At 38.7% G+C, this 24,109-nt stretch overlaps 4 protein-coding genes across 4 annotated transcripts in view; all 4 read left to right on the forward strand.

Annotated features, from left to right (window-relative positions):
• LOC128547689 (mucin-2-like) overlaps positions 1-15,235 on the forward strand; it is a 30,686-nt gene extending 15,451 nt beyond the window's left edge. Inside the window, exons 2-3 of the mRNA XM_053520773.1 lie at positions 13,808-14,306; positions 14,433-15,235. Of these exons, the coding sequence (XP_053376748.1) occupies positions 13,808-14,306; positions 14,433-15,235 (1,302 nt within the window). The remainder of the gene's footprint in view (positions 1-13,807; positions 14,307-14,432) is intronic.
• Positions 15,236-15,321: 86 nt separating this feature from the next.
• LOC128547690 (mucin-2-like) lies at positions 15,322-16,965 on the forward strand. Its single transcript, XM_053520774.1, has one exon. It carries the CDS (start codon positions 15,322-15,324, stop codon positions 16,963-16,965), a length of 1,644 nt encoding a protein of 547 aa, XP_053376749.1.
• Positions 16,966-17,744: 779 nt separating this feature from the next.
• LOC128547691 (probable basic-leucine zipper transcription factor R) lies at positions 17,745-22,103 on the forward strand. The gene is made up of 2 exons (XM_053520775.1): positions 17,745-17,774; positions 20,187-22,103. The coding sequence occupies exons 1-2, from the start codon at positions 17,745-17,747 to the stop codon at positions 22,101-22,103; spliced, it is 1,947 nt and encodes a 648-aa protein (XP_053376750.1).
• The window catches only part of LOC123530489 (serine-rich adhesin for platelets-like), a 61,315-nt gene continuing 59,305 nt past the window's right edge, over positions 22,100-24,109 (forward strand). Inside the window, exons 1-2 of the mRNA XM_053520776.1 lie at positions 22,100-22,970; positions 23,843-23,941. Of these exons, the coding sequence (XP_053376751.1) occupies positions 22,100-22,970; positions 23,843-23,941 (970 nt within the window). The remainder of the gene's footprint in view (positions 22,971-23,842; positions 23,942-24,109) is intronic.

The raw sequence follows: 24,109 nt of genomic DNA on the forward strand, positions 1-24,109 counted from the left end.
AGAGTATTTGTCGTAGAATAAACGAAATAAAATTGCATACCTACGAACTTTTGTGAAAAATTAAAAGGAACCATTTAAAGATTTTTAAGTGTGGTGTTTAGTTTTGCTATTTGCAAAATGTTAGATAGAGGATAGAAAACTTCATAAACTTCTTGCCTTACTACATTTCGCCGACGATCTTTTTTTAAGATATTTCTTGTTTTTTCTCTTAACCTTCATAAAATACCAATGAAAACTTGAAAATAAAGGTTATTATTATTTTTTTTTTGTGTACGTCAATAATCTTATTATATAATGGATACTACGTGAGTGTCTTTTCGGCAGAACCTCGCATTTCATTATTTTATTCAGCTGGTTTAATAAATTCAATATAGAAAGACACAAATGCAATATTCTTTTTATCACATGTAAGCTTTTTCTGCTAAAACAAAAAAAAATCTTCTTTCTTTACCTATTACAGACCAAGTCAATTGGACTAGTGTACTATCAAATTTGTGTAATGGCTTTTTCACTTTCACGATGTCAAAAATTTAATAATTATGTAATGACAAACAAAAAAAAATCCTTTAATTTTCATGTTTCAGTGGCTTTAACCAGATTTTTTTTCATTCTGTTGTTCCATACCACTGCAAAATATGTTTTATATCTAATATTTCTCTGCGAAGTTAACCGTTTTATTTCACTCTAATATTCAAACTGAAAACACATGAAATAAAGCCGAATTTCCACGCAATTAATGAAACTTAATTGTGTTATTCGTGCTATATTTCATCAAAAGTGTATGATAAAATATGTACGTTTATACAAAGGTAAACGTAAATACTTTTAACAAAACTCAAACAGGAGAGTTTCTTGTTTTCTTGTTAAAGAACAACTTGTGTTGTCTTAAGAGAGCATTTGTGTTAAGATACCAATATTTGACCTTCTTTTTCGAGATATCTTAACGGAAATTGAATTTTATATATAAATTCCTATTTCGTTATTTGTAGTTTAGTTCACCTATGAATAAAAACCTCTTGCAAGCAGTGACCATTTTTTCACCAGTCCTAACGGTGGTCGTTATATAGATGGATTCACACTTGGTGAGATCTTAAGCAACGGAAGTAAAATTTTGCGCATCCGCATTCTACTTAGGGCAAAAAGATGACCGCACAATATAAACTACGTTAAAGTTATATCACATTTCAAACTATTCGATCAATATGAACCTGTATTATAATAAATTACCACTGCAGGACAAAAGAAATTATAGGTAAATCTTTGCACATCCGCAACTAACTTGCTCAAAATGAGATACTTCAACTAATGCGTCTTAAAACTGATGATTAGGGATTCATAATGAACAGATAAATAAACTATTTTTCAGCCATCTCAACAAATTTAGGTTAAAGAAAAATGAGAAATTGACATTTTTCCATCAATTTAAAAAGCTTGTGTATGTATGGACATTTCTTAACATGATCTGACAGAGCTTACAACCTGTCGCAATTAGCTTACATGATAATATCATTAAATGTCGAACTTAAAAATTAAAAGTTAAATTAAGAGAAGTTGAAGTATGGATTTTAAAAACTCAAAACCTAAAGATTTTCGACGGGTTTCAGATTTATTTCAACTGATATACCTTGCCCTACACCCACACGCACATCTATGCAGTCCCCCATTGTCCCAAAATTTAACAAAGACGGACACAATACCTCATTTGATTTTATATCGAATAACCGTACACTCAAATAGGGATCAATTATTGAATTAATTCCGTATTCAAATAGATAATTATCATCTTAAAATTGTTATTATTTTATTTCTATTGATTTTTTTTTAAATTAAAAAAATATGTTGAACAATATCAAAGTGATGGGGGTGGTGACCGCAGCGGTCAAATTTTATAGAGTGGGTGGGTAGCGGGGATGGGAGTTCTACACTCACATTCTTTATCTGTTTTTAGACCATCATCTTTTTTTGTGAAATTTCAAGTTTATAATAATTATTCTATTAATTGAATGTTAATGATTTCTGCGCATGGTACATTTTTGATTATATTAAGGTAGCAGGGTACACCTAGATTCGAAAATTTTGGGCACGGCCAGGCTTACATGTAGAGAGTCGCGATATTGCACTTCCCTAATGAGCAGAATCAGGGTGGCCATTTTATAAATTGCGTGCATGTTTTGTGCTTTTAATTAATGGCAAGATCAGGACTCTCATAAACGAATACAGAAAGTTGTCAAAACGAAAGTTTTGCACAATCCATTTAAAACCCATGCCAAAATCATCAATTTTGCACTTTTTGAACAGCCTGCAATGATCCCGCTGCAGGAACAATGCCCAATTTTATTGCATTTCTCAATTTAATAGTCCCTACTGAACTTCAGGATATAAACGGAATGGGGGCCCATCCAGCTCGATTTTTCAAAAAAATAGCGAAAAACTTTCTGAGTATCAATTAACAAGCACGGAACCCTTCCGTGATTTGAATTTCCCGCGCCAATGTGACTCACCGATTCATACAAATTTAGCAGCAGTTAGTTTTACAACTTGCATCAGAATTTTACATGTATCAGCTGTTTAAATTTTCTAAAGAATTAACAATCATTATCTCTCACCTTTATTAACAGGCATCCAAAATCACGTTCTAATCATAACAAACATTGACGGGGGCCAAAATTCGAAGTGTACCCTGTAACCTAAGAATATAATCGGCAAGCCTCGTTACCGCCCAATGCGCAGGTGCTCTCGGGACGGTTTTTTTTCTGTCCGATTCGTAAACACATGACAGATATGAGTCCGACAGATATTATTAATATACAATAGCTATCTGAAGAAAAAAAATCTTTTGACAGATTAACTGGAAGTAAACATGATATTTTAAAAGAACAAGTTTTATATTTGTTTTGTGAGTGGATCTAGACTGGGGAATGCTTGTTCTTTTCTGACAAAGATAAGAATAAATCCGACTTCTCAGGTAAGATATGATTAATAACATATCTGTCTTTAATCAAGACATTCGCTAGATCTGTACAATAATATAAGGTTATGTGTGTTGTAAAAAAAAAACTCAAATTAAATCCAGATTTCAAGACGCATAATCAAACTCTGTACATAGAGCGCCTACTTCATCCGATTTACATTCGGAACATTTTCACGCGTTTCGGGTTTTATCGTATGTTTAACATGGGACTGTTGAACCGTCCAAATACAGAAAATACAGGATGTTTTGTACGCGCGTGCGTCCAAATACCGTAATATATGTACGGTCACGTGTTGCAAATGAACGTTCGCGATTGGACAGATAGAATAGGTATAGAATAAATTGCATTATCAAAATCTTCTTTATTGTGGCAAAACTATTGGTAATATAATGATGATTTTATGTAGGTTTACTTTTTTGCCACGCATAAAGAGCGTATGCGCATTAAAATCAAAACATCCGATAAAACATCAGTGCAACCAATAGCGTTGTAAATAGTTAGACAGTATTTTATGCTGATGCTGTACATCGTGAACTTGCGTAACCTTACCAGTTCTTACCGACCTCCCAGTTATGATCAGAAATTGATTGTTGGGAGTATCCCCGTAGATGTAGATGTAGATGTTCTTGAGAAACAGATTAAATTAATTTCTAATGATCTAAATGAATTTAATATATACATTATGCGCGCCTCTGAAGTAATTTGTGCATGCAATTTATCGGATCACATAGTATATATGAACGGTCATGCAATATCAATGCGCGATGTCAATTTTACGAAAACGGAAAAGGCACAGGTATAATTGTTAAAAATTAATTTACGATAATAAGTTTCAGCGGAAATACATTAAATTCACAGTCAGTATCAGTATGAAAATATTTTCATTTCAAAATTAAGACATTTGCGAGTCTCTGACACGCACTTATACAAAGGGTAGAGAATCGGGTTAACATCAAAACATTTATTTTTATGGTCATGAATCGCGGATATATGTTCACATGTTAACATGACCATTGCTCTCTGACATTGATTTAACTAGTCGCGCCAATTAAACCATATAATTAATGGCCTATAGAAGATATAGCCGAGTTACCTAGACAACGCGGAAGTAAACAGTCCCAGATTAATTAGATGTTCTACGCGCACTGTCCGTTTGGTATCTAAATAATAGATAACACAATCAAAATGAAATATAGCAAACGATATCACGCGAAGGTTTTCCTTTGACTATTACCAGGGACATAAACAGATCTGTACTGTAAACATTATTCCTGCTATTATACAAATCAGGTGATGATTTTTTCCAGAACATTATACTACGATCACTGAAAACTCCAACATCTTATTTTTAATTTTGTATCATATTCCTTGTAAAATGTTATTGTTCGTACAAAATATAGGCCTATGTATAAATCCCGCATGATTTTTCTTCATTAAAACGTTTCAGTACAGAAATTATTTTTGTATAACATTACAGTATGCACTGAAATTCTATCATTGACAACCTTTTTGAGTTAACAATGTATGAGAACCATAACAATCAAACGATCATATAAACATGCTGTCGTTTAAATTATCGTGCGGGAGCAGTACTATTTGGGTTTATACAAAATGTATATACATTTTTGTACAATCAGGTGAAAGATGAGTTATAATTGTTTGATATGTTTCAAGCTACAAGGTTATTTATAGCCAATCGACAATTTTCTTGCCTTTTGCCATTAACAAATAATTAAAGAAAATGGGAAATACATATGTAATATGGATAATTATAAAATAAACATACATTTTTTTACAAGACAAAAGTCAGTTATTGCAACAAGAGCATCACTACAATTTTTTTTCAAGTATATAGCAATGTTAGGCAAAAAAATAGATATTTTTTTTTATATTGGAACACTGTTAACAGCGCCCCTGGTTATTTTATAGGTCTCTAAAAAGGCAGATATTGCCAGGGAAGGCAATGTCGTTATAATTTTCATTATGTCTGCTAGGGCGTCTTCAGTCAAAGTTTTATTTCCAAAATCGGCTAAAAAGGAATAAGTTGAAAACATTTCAATATTTTATAAATATGGCAGCCGTTTTGTATCCTGGCAACCAAAAACAAAATGGCGGAGATAATTTATTTTAAGATATACAATCAAGACTGCGTTTTTTTCCTTCCATACCAAAAGTGAATGGAATGTAAACGTTCACAAAATGGCGTCGTTCGAAATTTTATTTTCAAAATTTGACACCAAAATTTCAAAAAGAACATTAAATTATAGTTTGACCTAATTTTTTAACGGTAAAAATCAAAACTGAATCGACAAGACTTTATGATTTTTCCTTGGATTTTATAACGACATTTAAAAAAAAAATCCATGAATTGTATTTTCATCGGATTGAACGTGTGCAGGCCTATTTGGCTGTTGTATTAAGATGTTGAAAAAAAAATCGACATTTATTTTGATGATTTTCTGATGCTCATGGAAAGCAAACCACTTAATTCTGTAGCAAGCTACCGTAGAAATATAAATGTAAGAACTGAATGCTATTTTAGCGTGATTCCTGGATTGGCAAGAAGTCCCAACGCGGTTTATACCCGAATAAACGCTCAAAAAAGCTTTTGATTCTTTAATGAACATTTACTTTTTCTTGTTGTCCTCTTGAATGGAAGAAATTGCCATGCTTTACATTTCAAGTTCGTGATACTTTAGCAAGTGATTTATTTAACCCTTACCCTGCTAAATTTCTAAAATGGATTGGTCCATCATTCTTTTTGGACAGTACCATTTATTATTCGAAGGGTTGATCACTGAAAAAATACTGACTGAATAGCGAACAGTATAGACCATGAATGACTAGTCATTTTCTTAAATTTCCAACTGCCTTCCTTATCTGTTTCAAAATTTCTTCTCAATTTCAAAATATTTTCAGCGTTATGGTGGCTGCATGTTGCTTTGACCATACATTACAATAACATCACTGACGGTTCCCTCTCGTTCATTTCATGAACGAATAAAGACATATCATGGAAGGTTAATGCGAAAATAAGTCGCAAAGTGTCTAGAATTTTTTTTATAAAGATTGTTCCCTAAAGCCCATGAATTTCTTGTTTGAAAAATTGTGAAGATTTTTTTACTTCTTACAATGTACGCTTGTTTATAATTGTAAGTCTGTCTATTTTTCAGGCCCGAGAAAGAATATGTCTGTTTGCCATTGTTATGCTGACAATTGTGTCAGGTGTGACGTCATCATCATCATCAACAACAACAACAACAACACCAGGTTTGCTTAAACTGTGTGTAAGACTAGACTAGCTTCTAGAATACATGAAATGTATTACATGGCTTTGTTATACTTTCATTTCAACTTTGATGAATGTAGTCTAGCATCACCATTCCCATAAAAAAATCTTTAAAACAGATATATGTATCTCAGAAATGAGTTGAAGGCAAAATTAAAAGAATATTATACAGTTATTGACTTGCGTCCTCGGTCAATATCATTTTCACAGGTCCGTAAAAACACATATTGACCGAATCATAAGTCTATAATTGTTATATTATATGCCCAACTCAAATGCATTCTTTTGACTGGCCCATATTTCATACATATAAGAAGAAGTGATACCACAGAGTCATCATCACTTTGCAGGTCAATATCGCTTTTTGCGGATCCGCGCTTGCACTCATTTCGACCAATCAAATGAGCGCATTTGAGAAGGGTATATAATATATATATATATAATATTTTTTATCCGTCCAGTGGTTAGTCTAGTATTGCGTGAGATATGTGTATAGAAAAAAATACAAGAAATATTTTTTTTACGTATTTGTTCATCTCAGAAATGTGTTGAAAGCAAAATTGAATAAAAACATTTAAAAGAATGTTTTTGTTAACAGTCTAGTGACTAGTCTAGTATTTTGTGAGAGTTAAATTACTAGAGAACTACCATATTATATTTAAACAAATTTGAAATGTGTCATTTGTTTTATAGCTACTCGTTCACAGTTGGAGTGAAAAATCGAGCAGTTTCTTTCACATAGAATAAAATATTAAACATGTCGTCATATCAAAGCAAAAAAAAAAAAAAAGAAACATGCGTCTTAAATTCAACACAGTTATCCTTTTCTGTCCGGAAAGTATACAATCTAATACAAAGAAGCACGCAGACTAAATATTCCTGAAAACCCAAATACTGAGTTATTGCTGATTATGTGCAGTCGTGTCAAAAGTGTCTCAGGTACGGTGAAAAACCATCGTTGTTTAGTCCCTTTTCCCAGAATTTCAGAAATGAGTTGAAGGCAAAATTAAAAGAATATTATACAGTTATTGACTTGCGTCCTCGGTCAATATCATTTCCACAGGTCCGTAAAAACACATATTGACCGAATCATAAGTCTATAATTGTTATATTATATGCCCAACTCAAATGCATTCTTTTGACTGGCCCATATTTCATACATATAAGAAGAAGTGATACCACAGAGTCATCATCACTTTGCAGGTCAATATCGCTTTTTGCGGATCCGCGCTTGCACTCATTTCGACCAATCAAATGAGCACATTTGAGTAGGATATATAATATATATATATAATCTTTTTTATCCGTCCAGTGGTTAGTCTAGTATTGCGTGAGATATGTGTATAGAAAAAAATACAAGAAATAGTTTTTTACGTATTTGTTCATCTCAGAAATGTGTTGAAAGCAAAATTAAATAAAAGTAGTTAAAAGAATATTTTTGTTAACAGTCTAGTGGCTAGTCTAGTATTTTGTGAGAGTTAAATTACTAGAGAACTACCATATTATATTTAAACAAATTTGAAATGTGTCATTTGTTTCATAGCTACTCGTTCACAGTTGGAGTGAAAAATCGAGCAGTTTCTTTCACATAGAATAAAATATTAAACATGTCGTCATATCAAAGCAAAAAAAAAAAAGAAACATGCGTCTTAAATTCAACACAGTTATCCTTTTCTGTCCGGAAATTACAATCTAATACAAAGAAGCACGCAGACTAAATATTCCTGAAAACCCAAATACTGAGTTATTGCTGATTATGTGCAGTCGTGTCAAAAGTGTCTCAGGTACGGTGAAAAACCATCGTTGTTTAGTCCCTTTTCCCCAGAATTTTGGTAAAGGCGCAGTGTGATAAAATTATGCTGCTTCGCAAAAGATTTATTCCTTTCGATACACTGTTCGTACTTTACAGTGATACTTTATAGACGTGAGCTATAATACAAGAAGAAATATAATGATCCAATCCTACTTTCACATAGTACGAAATTCAAAATCATTTTTTGATCACTAAAGTTTTAACGATTCACCTTAAAACGTCAAAAGAAAGAGCTGTGTATACCTGTTTATTAGATATATAATCTATCGAATATGTTGTGTTTTTCTTTCTAAATATTTTTATGCGTTCGTTTTTCTAACTTTGAAAACGGTGGTAGTTATAAAAGATGTTTGACGTTCTCGATCTATTTTTCGAAATAAAATAATTTGCCCTGAATTATACATATTCGATCTCCCCGTAATTATAATCCCTCAAATTGCATAACCTTAATGTGTAGCAGTTTCTTTTTATATGCTTTGTATTTCGTCTTTGCATTGTTGCATAGCCAGCTATCCGGTTAGTTTCTGTTTATGTAGAATTAGAGAAAACCCATTTCAGTTTTTAATGCTTCTCGTCAACTGCTCGCTGCGCCCGATAAGGTGGCAGGGGAGCGGTTTCGTAGTTTGGCCCCGGTCGATTTTCTGTATAAACAGGACAGGGTAGATATAAAGGCATATCTATCTTACTGGTTATTTATCATTATTAATTCTTTAATATATCTGGGGAATGAGGAACGGTTAATGATTCTACATGGCGGGTGTTTTAAAATTCCTAGCTCCGTACTTCCGGTTGAGGCTAAAACATAAACATCAGAACAAAAAGTCGGCCAGACGCTCGGCTGTCATCCATCCACATTTTTTCAAGTGAAAATTAGGGAAATAAAGTGGTGGTTGGGAGACACATTCCACACCACCTGGGTATGCATCTATGTTCGCACTATACATATATGCTACGAAATTGGATTTAAAAAAACAAAATGGATGAATGGCAGAGTTCAAAGTGAGGCCCGGTTAGGCTAATTTTGGTCTATAAAATTTGGGTGATTTGGCCATTTTTCACTACATCTGGCATGGAAAGCGACAGGTGCATAGACCGGAGAGTCGTCTTTATGTAGTCTATAGTATCTGCAATAGTCCATAGTAGTTTCAAAGAAAAATAAGCAAAAACGAGATTTCTATGGATATTTCAACACTGGTACCCACACGTCAATGTGGAATTCGCAAATCTGCACTCCCCTGCCACCTTAAGGAAAATAGGCAAATTTTCAAACCACTCAAATATTGACTTTTGCATGTATTTAAACCCATTACGGAATGAACTGTAACCTATAGTGGTTTTTATTCATTTCTGAGTATTAAAATCGGCTAGCGATCCCAAAATGGCAGTAGTGGCCATATAATAATGAAGCTAAGGATCCCAGCCAGTAGGATTCGTATCATAAAACGGCCAAAGAAGAATTAGTGCCTAATAATACTATTCATGCCATTTGTTTAAAAGCAACACCTGTGTCATATCTAGCAATGCCATTAGCTATATAATGGCTGGGGTGCCCCAATGATGGTGGGTGGCCTTTAAGGGTTCCCGATAGATAAGTACGGTAATCTGCTTTGTTAACCAATTATGTAAAAGTGATGTTTTAAACATGTTTGAAAGTCTTTAATTATTCTGTGAATAACTTAAAGATAATATTGTTGGATTACCTTTGATCTCACCGTAATCAAATTCTGGCGATTTTGCGTAGAAGTGTGTGGGCACTTTTGTTGCTATACTTTGACCGCTATTTGCAGTACGGCAACACTTTTTGTTCAGTTGATATCATATTAGTGTTTAGGATCAGGACAGGTTTCATTTTTATGTTTTAAACCTCGTAAGCACATAAGGTGGCAGGGGAGCGGTTTCGTAGTTTGGCCCCGGTCGATTTTCTGTATAAACAGGACAGGGTAGATATAAAGGCATATCTATCTTACTGGTTATTTATCATTATTAATTCTTTAATATATCTGGGGAATGAGGAACGGTTAATGATTCTACATGGCGGGTGTTTTAAAATTCTAGCTCCGTACTTCCGGTTGAGGCTAAAACATAAACATCAGAACAAAAAGTCGGCCAGACGCTCGGCTGTCATCCATCCACATTTTTTCAAGTGAAAATTAGGGAAATAAAGTGGTGGTTGGGAGACACATTCCACACCACCTGGGTATGCATCTATGTTCGCACTATACATATATGCTACGAAATTGGATTTAAAAAACAAAATGGATGAATGGCAGAGTTCAAAGTGAGGCCCGGTTAGGCTAATTTTGGTCTATAAAATTTGGGTGATTTGGCCAATTTTCACTACATCTGGCATGGAAAGCGACAGGTGCATAGGACCGGAGAGTCGTCTTTATGTAGTCTATAGTATCTGCAATAGTCCATAGTAGTTTCAAAGAAAAATAAGCAAAAACGAGATTTCTATGGATATTTCAACACTGGTACCCACACGTCAATGTGGAATTCGCAAATCTGCACTCCCCTGCCACCTTAAGGAAAATAGGCAAATTTTCAAACCACTCAAATATTGACTTTTTGCATGTATTTAAACCCATTACGGAATGAACTGTAACCTATAGTGGTTTTTATTCATTTCTGAGTATTAAATTCGGCCTAGCGAGTCCCAAAATGGCAGTAGGTGGCCATATAATAATGAAGCTAAGGATCCCCAGCCAGTAGGATTCGTATCATAAAACGGCCAAAAGAAGAAATTAGTGCCTAGATAATGACTATTCATGCCATTTTGTTTAAAAGCAACACCTGTGTCTATATCTAGCAATGCCATTAAGCTATATAATGGCTGGGGTGGCCCCAAATGATGGATGGGTGGCCTTTAAGGGGTGTCCCGATAGGATAAGTACGGTAATCTGCATTTGTATACCAAAATTATGTTAAAAGTACATGGTTTTAACATTTGAAAGGCTTTAAAATGTAAATATCGTGTGAAATTAACTTTAAAGGCAGTAAATAGTTTTTCGGGGTTCCTTTGATTCAGAATGCAAATTTTGGCTGATTTTTGCGTGGAGGGGTGGGCACTTTTGTTGGCTTATTCACCGGCTATCTTGCAAGGTACGGCAACACTTTTTGTTCAGTTGATATCACTATAAGTGTCTTAGGATTCAGGACAGGTTACATTTTATTTTATTTAAACATCTTAAAAACTTAAGGTGGCAGGGGAGCGGTTTCGTAGTTTGGCCCCGGTCGATTTTCTGTATAAACAGGACAGGGTAGATATAAAGGCATATCTATCTTACTGGTTATTTATCATTATTAATTCTTTAATATATCTGGGGAATGAGGAACGGTTAATGATTCTACATGGCGGGTGTTTTAAAATTCTTAGCTCCGTACTTCCGGTTGAGGCTAAAACATAAACATCAGAACAAAAAGTCGGCCAGACGCTCGGCTGTCATCCATCCACATTTTTTCAAGTGAAAATTAGGGAAATAAAGTGGTGGTTGGGAGACACATTCCACACCACCTGGGTATGCATCTATGTTCGCACTATACATATATGCTACGAAATTGGATTTAAAAATACAAATGGATGAATGGCAGAGTTCAAAGTGAGGCCGGTTAGGCTAATTTTGGTCTATAAAATTGGGTGATTTGGCCAATTTTCACTACATCTGGCATGGAAAGCGACAGGTGCATAGGACCGGAGAGTCGTCTTTATGTAGTCTATAGTATCTGCAATAGTCCATAGTAGTTTCAAAGAAAAATAAGCAAAAACGAGATTTCTATGGATATTTCAACACTGGTACCCACACGTCAATGTGGAATTCGCAAATCTGCACTCCCCTGCCACAACAGAAATTGTGTGCAATGAGGCGAAATGCTTTAAATAAAAAAATCATGCGTAATGAGCAGCTGAACTTGTTTGTCTGCTTTTCAAAACATATTACTGGCGGAATGCTGAAAGCTTGTGGAACGATATTGATAAATTTTCCTGCAGTATCAAATTACTCGAATATTTAAAACAATTACGGACATGAACGAGATCCAATTCAGGTATTGTAGTGTTGTATAGGCAATCATATTTGTATACAGTACATTATCAGTTTATTGTTGTTGTTCTTAGGAGTATACAGGATCCGTATCATTTAATTCGGCATAACATATGAAAAAAATGTTTATAGGCTTGAATTTATCTATTCATATGCAACAAGTATCCTCTTGTTTCAGCAAACAAGCCAAACCACAACCTCGACTGTCAATCTACAACATGCTCATTAACCATATGGCTGGAGGGCCCCAAATGTATGGATGGGTGGCCTTTAAAGGGTCCCGATAGATAAGTACGGTAATCTCATTTGTATACCAAAATTATGTTAAAAGTACATGGTTTTAACATTTGAAAGGCTTTAAAATGTAAATATCGTGTGAAATTAACTTAAAGGCAGTAAATAGTTTTTCGGGTTCCTTTGATTCAGAATGCAAATTTTGGCTGATTTTTTGCGTGGAGGGGTGGGCACTTTTGTTGGCTTATTCACCGGCTATCTTGCAAGGTACGGCAACACTTTTTGTTCATTGATATCACTATAAGTGTCTTAGGATTCAGGACAGGTTACATTTTATTTTATTTAAACATCTTAAAAACTTAAGGTGGCAGGGGAGCGGTTTCGTAGTTTGGCCCCGGTCGATTTTCTGTATAAACAGGACAGGGTAGATATAAAGGCATATCTATCTTACTGGTTATTTATCATTATTATTCTTTAATATATCTGGGGAATGAGGAACGGTTAATGATTCTACATGGCGGGTGTTTTAAAATTCTTAGCTCCGTACTTCCGGTTGAGGCTAAAACATAAACATCAGAACAAAAAGTCGGCCAGAAAGCTCGGCTGTCATCCATTCCACATTTTTTCAAGTGAAAATTAGGGAAATAAAGTGGTGGTTGGGAGACACATTCCCACACCCCCTGGGTATGCATCTATGTTCGCACTATACATATATGCTACGAAATTGGATTTAAAAATACAAAATGGATGAATGGCAGAGTTCAAAGTGAGGCCCGGTTAGGCTAATTTTGGTCTATAAAATTTGGGTGATTTGGCCAATTTTCACTACATCTGGCATGGAAAGCGACAGGTGCATAGGACCGGAGAGTCGTCTTTATGTAGTCTATAGTATCTGCAATAGTCCATAGTAGTTTCAAAGAAAAATAAGCAAAACGAGTTTTTCTATGGATATTTCAACACTGGTACCCACGTCAATGTGGAATTCGCAAATCTGCACTCCCCTGCCCCCTAACAGAAATTGTGTGCAATGAGGCGAGAAATGGTCTTTAAAATAAAAAGAATCATGCGTTATTGGGAGCAGCTGAACTTTGTCTGTGTCTGCTGCTGTTCAGAGGAAATATTTCTGGTCGGAAATGCCTGAAAGCCTAGTTGGCAACGATACTTGATAAATTTTCGCCTGGGCCAGTCATCAAATTACTCGACATATTTAAAACAAGTAACCGGGAAATGAAACGAGACTCAATGTCACGGTGATTTTGTGTTGTTTTGTATTTAGGCATATCAATATTTGTATACTAGTACATTATCAGTTTTATTTTGTGGTGTATGTGTTTTAGGAGTATACAGGATCCTTAACTTTTTCGGGATAACATATGAAAACATAAATGGTTTATAAGGCTTTGAATTTATAATATAATATCAATATGCAAAACAAGTTGTTATCCTCTTGTTAATCTAGCAACTACAACGCCAGAAGCCACAACCACGACTACGTCAACTACAACCACGACTGCTCCAACTACAACCACGCTTACAGCAACAACGACAACACCAACTACTACTACTACAACGCCAACTACAACCACAACAACACCAACAACAACCACGACCACGCCATCTACAACCACGACAACACCAACAACAACCACGGCCACGCCAACTACAACTACGACCGTGCCAACAACAACCACGACCACGCCATCTACAACCACCACAACACCAACAGCAACCACGACCACGCCAACTACAACTACGACAACACCAACAACAACCACGACCGCGCCAACAACAACCACGACCACGCCAACTACAACCACCACAACACCAACAACAACCACGACCCACGCCAACAACAACTACGACAACACCAACAACAACCACGACCGCGCCAACAACAACCACGACCACGCCAATTACAACCACCACAACACCAACAGCAACCACGACCACGCCAATTACAACCACCACAACACCAACAACAACCACGACCACGCCAACAACAACCACGACAACACCAACAACAACCACGACCGCGCCAACAACAACCACGACCACGCCATCTACAACCACCACAACACCAACAGCAACCACGACCACGCCAACTACAACTACGACAACACCAACAACAACACGACCGCGCCAAAACAACAACCACGACCACCCCAACTACAACCACCACAACACCAACAAACAACCACGACCACGCCAAACAACAACTACGCCCAACACCAACAACAACCACGACCGCGCCAACAACAACCACGACCACGCCAATTACAACCACCAAACACCAACAACAACCACGACCACGCCAACTACAACTACGACAACACCAACAACAACCACGACCGCGCCAACAACAACCACGACCACGCCAACTACAACCACGACCACGCCAACTACAACCACCACAACACCAACAACAACCACGACCACGCCAACTACAACTACGACAACACCAACAACAACCACGACCGCGCCAACAACAACCACGACCACGCCAACTACAACCACCACAACACCAACAACAACCACGACCACGCCAACTACAACTACGGCAACACCAACAACAACCACGACCGCGCCAACAACAACCACGACCACGCCAACTACAACCACGACCACACCAACTACAACCACCACAACACCAACAACAACCACGACCACGCCAACTACAACTACGACAACACCAACAACAACCACGACCGCGCCAACAACAACCACGACCACGCCAACCACAACCACCACAACACCAACAACAACCACGACCACGCCAACTACAACTACGACAACACCAACTACAACCACCACAACACCAACAACAACCACGACCACGCCAACTACAACTACCACAACACCAACAACAACCACGACCATGAAAAACTAAACTACGACAACACAACAACAACCACGACCACCCCAAACTACAACTACGACAACACAACTACAACCACCACAACACCAACAACAACCATGCCAACTACAACCACGACCACGCCAACTACAACCACAACAACACCAACAACAACCACGACCACGCCAACTACAACCACCAGAACACCAACAACAACCACGACCACGCCAACTACAACCACCACAACACCAACTACAACCACGCCAACTACAACCACCACAACACCAACAACAACCACGACCACGCCAACTACAACCACCACAACACCAACAACAACCACGACCACGCCAACTACAACTACGACACCAACAACAACCACGACCACGCCAACTACAACTACGACCACACCAACTACAACCACCACAACACCAACAACAACCACGCCAACTACAACCACGACCACGCCAACTACAACCACCACAACACCAACAACAACCACGACCACGCCAACTACAACTACCACAACACCAACAACAACCACGACCACGCCAACTACAACTACGACACCAACAACAACCACGACCACGCCAACTACAACTACGACAACACCAACAACAACCACGACCACGTCAACTACAACCACGACCACACCAGCTACAACCACCACAACACCAACTACAACCACCACAACACCAACAACAACCACGACCACACCAACTACAACCACGACCACGCCAACTACAACCACGACAACACCAACAACAACCACGACTACGCCAACTACAACCACCACAACACCAACAACAACCACGACCACGCCAACTACAACCACCACAACACCAACAACAACCACGACCACGCCAACTACAACTACGACAACACCAACAACAACCACGACCGCGCCAACAACAACCACGACCACACCCACAACAACCACGACCACACCCACAACAACTACGACCACACCCACAACAACCACGACTACGCCAACAACAACCACCACAACACCAACAACAACCACGACCACGCCAACTACAACTACGACAACACCAACAACAACCACGACCGCGCCAACAACAACCACGACCACACCCACAACAACCACGACCGCGACAACAACAACTACGACCACACCCACAACAACCACGACTACGCCAACAACAACCACCACAACACCAACAACAACCACGACCACGCCAACTACAACTACGACAACACCAACAACAACCACGACCGCGCCAACAACAACCACGACCACGCCAACTACAACCACGACAACACCAACAACAACCACGACCACGCCAACTACAACTACGACAACACCAACAACCACGACACCAACAACCACGACCACACCAACTACAACTACGACAACACCATCAACAACTACTACTACAACAACAACCGCGACTACGCCAACAACAACCACGACCATGCCAACTACAACTACGACAACACCACCAACAACCACGACAACACCACAAACAAGCACGACCACGCCTACAACAACCACAACTACTCCAACAACAACCACGACCACGCCAACTACAACCATAACCACGCCAACTACAACTACGACATCACCAACAACAACCACGACCACGCATACAAGAACAACGACAACGCCTACTACAACCACGACAACACCAACAACAACCTCAACTACTCCAACAACAACCACGACCACGCCTACAATAACGACTACTCCAACAACAACCACAACTACTACATCAACGTCAACTACATCCCAAACTGGTAATTAGATATACCTTTTCAATCTATCTTCCGAACTGTCTTTATATTTCAGTGTTTTTTTTAAACATGAATGTCAACAGTGTGTCAGCCTGGAAGTAATGATAACTTGTTAATTGTTATTCATATTGTTTATTGCTTTTGATGTTGAAATCCCCTGCTTTGCTTAGAATGAATAGCTTATAACTGTTTTATACGGAAGCTTCAGGATGGTGCTTTTTTATCTCGTGACCGCAAGAACCTAACTCGTGGGATAACTAACTGGTAGAAACAAGATACAATTTCGTGGCCATGATTTAAGTATCTCATGGGAACGAGATACTATCTCGTGAGCAGTAGTATTTCGTGACCACGTGGAAAGAAACGCATACTTGTTACTTCGCAGTTTCTATAGTTTTAACAAGTGAATGTATCAGCTCGTTAATTCCGCTTATCTCATTGGTTGATAACTGTTCAGTTGGAGGTCCATGGAAAGTAAAATTCACAACAAAAAGTGATATTCTTTTTCACAAATAACCACCCTCACGCGCTTCCGTCAAAATTTAGCCAATCGTATGTTGTTTCAATAAACGCGTAATCCAATTAACAGCTTCGTTACATTTCAATAAAATTGTGTGGCGGTAAACTAGTTTTCTAATGTGACAACATCACTAAATCTGGCTGTTCTTTATTTCATATAAAAGCGACTTACTTAAAAATGTTTTCCGACATTTTCTAGCACTTAGCCCTTCCCGCTGAATTTCGCTTCTTTCATTAAAAAATTCTTACGTCGCCAATTTTACATAGGAACATGCCGATCTCGATAGAATGTTACACACACGTACTGACACGCATTAGAGTAAAAGAAAATACAAGGCTATTGAAAAGGGACACGAGGAAATGAAGAAAGATTAGGACTATTTGTATCTTAACTATTTTTAACATTTGGTTTGATAGTGATCAGCCTTAACCACACTGGGTTTTTTTTTCAAGTTTAGTCACAAAACAAACAAAAAACACTTATTGTATAATAATATCTGTGAATATCCAGTTCTATCGACCTGACAAAGATGATATTCCCCTCGAACCTTAGTCAAGTCCATAAACTTGGATATATACCGCATCGTCATGCAATAACTGTTTCGGTTTCAACACACTAGCTGTTCTTTATTCTATATAAATCTGACATGATTTTCAATGACTGCATCGCACCCCATGACCCATTTTAAATGTCTGTAACTTACATTTTCTTAAAGAATATTGTCAATGCTGAATAAAAAAAACAATAGAAAGAAAAGTGAGGATCATGTTTAATGCAAGAAAAATAGTTTAAGTCAAACACACAAAGTACAAAATAAGCTAAAAATGATACCCTAAACTTTAGTGATAGTGGATATAAGTATCTATAAAAAATATGAAAAATTCTGACATGATTTTATTTCATTATGAAAATGCTACCTACATGTCAAGCATAGATCTGTCATGTGCTTTCAGCAAAAAAGTACAAAGAAAATAAGGAAATAGCCCTGAAGAGCAAAAAAAAAAAAAAAAACCTGAAAAACTGAGTACCATTGGAATCACTACCATTTTCCTATTTAATGTATGTATGCCTTTAATACGACAATACGACACCTTTAAACATGTCGATCCATTTACGTGGATATATAGCATGGTTTTACGTTTACTTAGTACATTTAGAAAAAGAATCAAACAAAATCGGTCACAAAATCGGCTATGACAGCTCATTTACTCAAAACCTTTTTTTGTGGGGTGATTTGATATAGATGCTATAAATTTCCTCGCCTCTAAGCAAATTTTAATGCCCCAGTATATGTTTTACAGACCAAAGAAGTAACTGGAACGATTCACATCAAAGGCAACTATCAAGACGTAAATTGGGTCCGCCAAAATTCTGTTTCCCAATTTCTAATTTCTATGTCCCAATTTTCATTTGTTTTTATAAAATGGAAACATTCTCAATAGTATAAACTTAGAATTTGTCATTAAATTTCCTAGTGCATTGAAAAATTATTTTACTTATTTTGTCATATCTAAATTGTTAGCTACTGCTTTTTATTTATTTCTTTTCGACGGAGTTCAGACTCGATGTTGTTTTACTAAATTCATTGAGGCATTTCGATTGCCCATTGCAGCATTGCTTTACAATTATGACATCAACAATAAGAGCTGATATCGATAAGACTATTTTCATTAAATGTTTCTGAATAAGGAATTACAATTAAGAAAATTAAAATGGAAAGCACCTGCCTTCTCGTGTAATGTCATATTTACCTTACTACCCTAACACTTCATTGTAGAATTTTTCCTCTGCTTTGCAAGGATTGTTCTTAAATCATTGAGCATTTAAATTGGCTCATAAGACTTCAAAGAAGGCCTGTGACCAGAATGGAAGTTTTCTACCCTACTCTCGAGTGAAGAGATGAATCATTCTCGCGTTAACGTACAACGTAACTCATGCGCTATCATGGTCATCGTCACATGATCCCTACACAGAAACTATAGCCGTCGTATTGACAACCCATGCGTGATCCGATATTTGCTATTTAGCCTAACTAAAATTCTTAACATATGTAGTCACCAAATAACCCTCAACTTTCGATTAACACGCTTCTTTAAAATATTCAATATTGGGCGATGGTATAAAAAATGACACGGCGGCAGGCAGTTCTCACTCCATTTTTCAACCAATAGGATAGAGCCCGACTTGGCGGTGAAAACGACATAATACACGATATAGGTAGAAAGAGTGAGGTTCCTGGCGTGTCCGAGCGTTTTCATTGCCAAGCCGGGCTCAATCCGTTGATGGAAAAATGGCATCTTTTTTATTATCAACGTGGGCTACTTTTATCTACCATAGGCCGTTTACTTATAGTCCGAAAATGATTTTTAGAAGTATTTTCATGAAAATAATATATCGATAAAAATGCATATTTCACACTCAAAATGCATTATTTCATTGTGGCCACTTAGCATACATAGAAATATCAATTAACGACATTATACAGATTTTACTGGATTTAATATGTGCAAGTAAAAAAGTCCTATTACGCATTTTCAACCATTAATATTTTATATTAGAATTATATGTTTATTATAGCAACGAGCATATTTCATAACATTCCCGAAAAAAATCACTTTATTTATGGTAGGTACTAACATAGCCCATAGAATTTGAATGTTGCAACCCTGTTTCTCTACCTCAAGTACATGTGATCATTTTTTCTATTAATAGTTACTACGACTACTGAAACACCAACAACTACAACCACTACGCCAGCAACAACAACCACTACGCCAACAACCACTACGACTACGCCAACAACAACCACCACTACGCCAACAACCACTACGACCACGCCAACAACCACTACGACCACGCCCACAACAACAACCACTACACCAACAACAACCACAACTACGCCTACAACAACTACGACCACGCCAACAACCACTACGACCACGCCAACAACAACCACCACTACGCCAACAACAACTACGACCACGCCAACAACCACTACGACTACGCCAACAACAACCACAACTACGCCAACAACAACTACGACCACGCCAACAACAACCACCACTACGCCAACAACAACTACGACTACGCCAACAACCACTACGACGCCAACAACCACTACGACCACGCCAACAACCACTACGACGCCAACAACCACTACGACCACGCCAACAACCACTACGACCACGCCAACAACAACCACCACTACGCCAACAACCACTACGACTACGCCAACAACCACTACGACCACGCCAACAACAACCACCACTACGCCCACAACAACCGCCACTACGCCAACAACCACTACGACCACGCCCACAACAACTACGACTACGCCAACAACAACAACCACAACGCCAACAACAACCACCACTACGCCAACAACCACCACCACGACGCCAACAACAACCACCACTACGCCAACAACCACCACGACCACGCCAACAACAACCACTACTACGCCAACAACCACCACCACTTCGCCCACAACAACCACCACTACGCCCACAACAACTACCACTACGCCAACAACACAACGACTACGCCAACAACCACCACAACGCCAACAACAACCCACACTACGCCAACAACAACCGAGACCACGCCAACAACAACCACGACCATGCCAACAACAACCACAACCACTCCAACAACAACCACAACCACTCCAACAACCAACCACGCCACGCCAACAACCACCACGACCATGCCAACAAAAACTACAACCACAACCACGTCAACAACAGCCCCCCACTACGCCAACAACCACCACGACCACGCCAACAACAACCACTACTACGCCAACAACCACCACCACTACGCCCACAACAACCACCACTACGCCCACAACAACTACCACTACGCCAACAACAACAACGACTACGCCAACAACCACCACAACGCCAACAACAACCACCACTACGCCAACAACAACCGAGACCACGCCAACAACAACCACGACCACGCCAACAACAACCACAACCACTCCAACAACAACCACAACCACTCCAACAACCACCACGACCACGCCAACAACCACCACGACCATGCCAACAACAACTACAACCACAACCACGTCAACAACAGCCACCACTACGCCAACAACCACCACCACTACGCCAACAACAACCACTACTACGCCAACAACAACCACGACTACGCCAACTACAACTACAACCACAACCACGCCAACAACAACCACGACTACGCCAACTACAACCACAACCACTCCAACAACAACCACGGCTACGCCAACTACAACCACAACCACTCCAACAACAACCACGACTACGCCAATTACAACTACAACCACAACCACGCCAACAACAACCACGACTACGCCAACTACAACCACAACCACTCCAACAACCGCCACAACCACACCAACTACAACCACGACCATGTCAACAACAACCACGACTACGCCCACAACAACTACGATTACGCCAACAACAACCACCACTACGCCAACTACAACCACAACCACTCCAACAACCACCACAACCACGCCAACTACAACCACGACCACACCAACTACAACCAAGACCACGTCAACAACAATCACCACTACGCCAACAACAACCACGACTACGCCAACAACAACAACCACTACGCCAACAACAACCATGACTACGCCAACTACAACCACAACCACTCCAACAACAACCACGTCTACGCCAACTACAACTACAACCACAACCACGCCAACAACAACCACGACTACGCCAACTACAACCACAACCACTCCAACAACCGCCACAACCACACCAACTACAACCACGACCATGTCAACAACAACCACGACTACGCCCACAACAACTACGATTACGCCAACAACAACCACCACTACGCCAACTACAACCACAACCACTCCAACAACCACCACAACCACGCCAACTACAACCACGACCACACCAACTACAACCACGACCACGTCAACAACAACCACCACTACGCCAACAACAACCACGACTACGCCAACAACAACAACCACTACGCCAACAACAACCACGACTACGCCAACTACAACCACGACCACGCCAACTACAACTACGACAACACCAACAACAACCACGACCGCGCCAACAACAACCACGACCACGCCAACTACAACCACCACAACACCAACAACAACCACGACCACGCCAACTACAACTACGACAACACCAACAACAACCACGACCACGCCAACAACAACCACGACCACGCCAACTTCAACCACGACCACGTCAACAACAACCACCACTACGCCCACAACAACTACGACCACGCCAACAACAACCACCACTACGCCAACTACTACCGCAACCACTCCAACAACAACCACCACTACGCCAACAACAACCACGACCACGCCAACAACAACCACAACCACTCCAACAACAACAACCACCCCAACAACGACCACGACCACGCCGACAACAACCACGACCACGCCAACAACATCTACAACCACGGCAACAACAACCACGACTGCAGAAACGACCACCACTGCTGGTAATAAATTATTTTTTAAAAATTATCCATGATCATCTATTGCAATTTAATAACCTCAATATTGGCTATCGAGGAAAAGTTAAAAAGTAATTAATATTTCAATATAAATAAAATAAAAATAGAAATAAAATTGAAACTGTATCTGCAAAATTCTCCCTACTTTCAATCATTCTTAAAATACAGACTGTTCTTATTTAGAGAAAAGAAATCTGAGGCTTCAAGGAAATCGGTTGTTCCTAGGGTTATTCCTAGGGTTGTTCCTAGGGTTATTCCTAGGGTTGTTTCTAGGGTTGTTTCTAGGGTTATTCCTAGCTCCTTAACCTTTTTAATATAATGCCTTATTTTGATACAAAGTAGATCTATCAATTTTTTTGATTTTGATATGTTGGGTATTAGGAATATGCCGTTTGAAATCATTTCTTATGGCATTGTGCGGCGATTAACATTTGATACTACACCTGTGGAAAACTATACACGATAACTAAAATACTGATATATATACCTATACCTCTACCTTAAAGCTTATTGGAACCACTCTGGAGTCTGCTTCCTGGAAAAGCCAGTACTGGTTTCATATGAGAGTCATGGTCGGTCGTGACCCAAGTGGGGCTCGAACCCACGACCCACGAGTTGAGTGGCACCCATCTTAAGCACTAAACCACAGCTCTCTTTCAAACGGAGCAACTGAACAGTACTGACCAATGAAAACAGAATTTTACAATAAACAATAAACATCATAAACATCACTCATTTAGAGTTTTTGTGGCGTTATTTCCGACTTTTCTAATTTTTTAAAGAACCGTATATAGTTTTATCCACCAAGTTGTTCTTTCTTTATTAGTTCTATATTATGTGTATATTTCTTTATTTAGATGCATGTGGCACATGTCCCACTAATGCTGAATGTGTGGAATCCACCTGCGTGTGTAATACGGGCTACGTGATGAACGCCGCCAACAACAAGTGTTTAGGTAAGCAACATATAAGTTGTCTCCCCTGACCATTGTGTTGCATAGAAAACATGAAGATAGTACATACCTGCATTTTGCCCTCCAAATGACATGACTTTCGAGATACTTAACTTGAAATTTTGATATCCCGACTTTCCTCTTCCGTATCCTTGCGACGCTGATTTTTTT

This window comes from Mercenaria mercenaria, chromosome 13, assembly GCF_021730395.1.
Source record: "Mercenaria mercenaria strain notata chromosome 13, MADL_Memer_1, whole genome shotgun sequence".
Classification (NCBI taxonomy): domain Eukaryota; kingdom Metazoa; phylum Mollusca; class Bivalvia; order Venerida; family Veneridae; genus Mercenaria; species Mercenaria mercenaria.

Coding starts and splice junctions, on each gene's coding strand:
- LOC128547690 (XM_053520774.1), top strand. CDS start 15,322: ATGCCAACTACAACCACGACCACGCCAACTACAACCACAACAACACCA.
- LOC128547691 (XM_053520775.1), top strand. CDS start 17,745: ATGCCGATCTCGATAGAATGTTACACACAC. Junction 17,775..20,186: donor CGATAGAATGTTACACACAC/GTACTGACACGC, acceptor TTCTATTAATAG/TTACTACGACTACTGAAACA.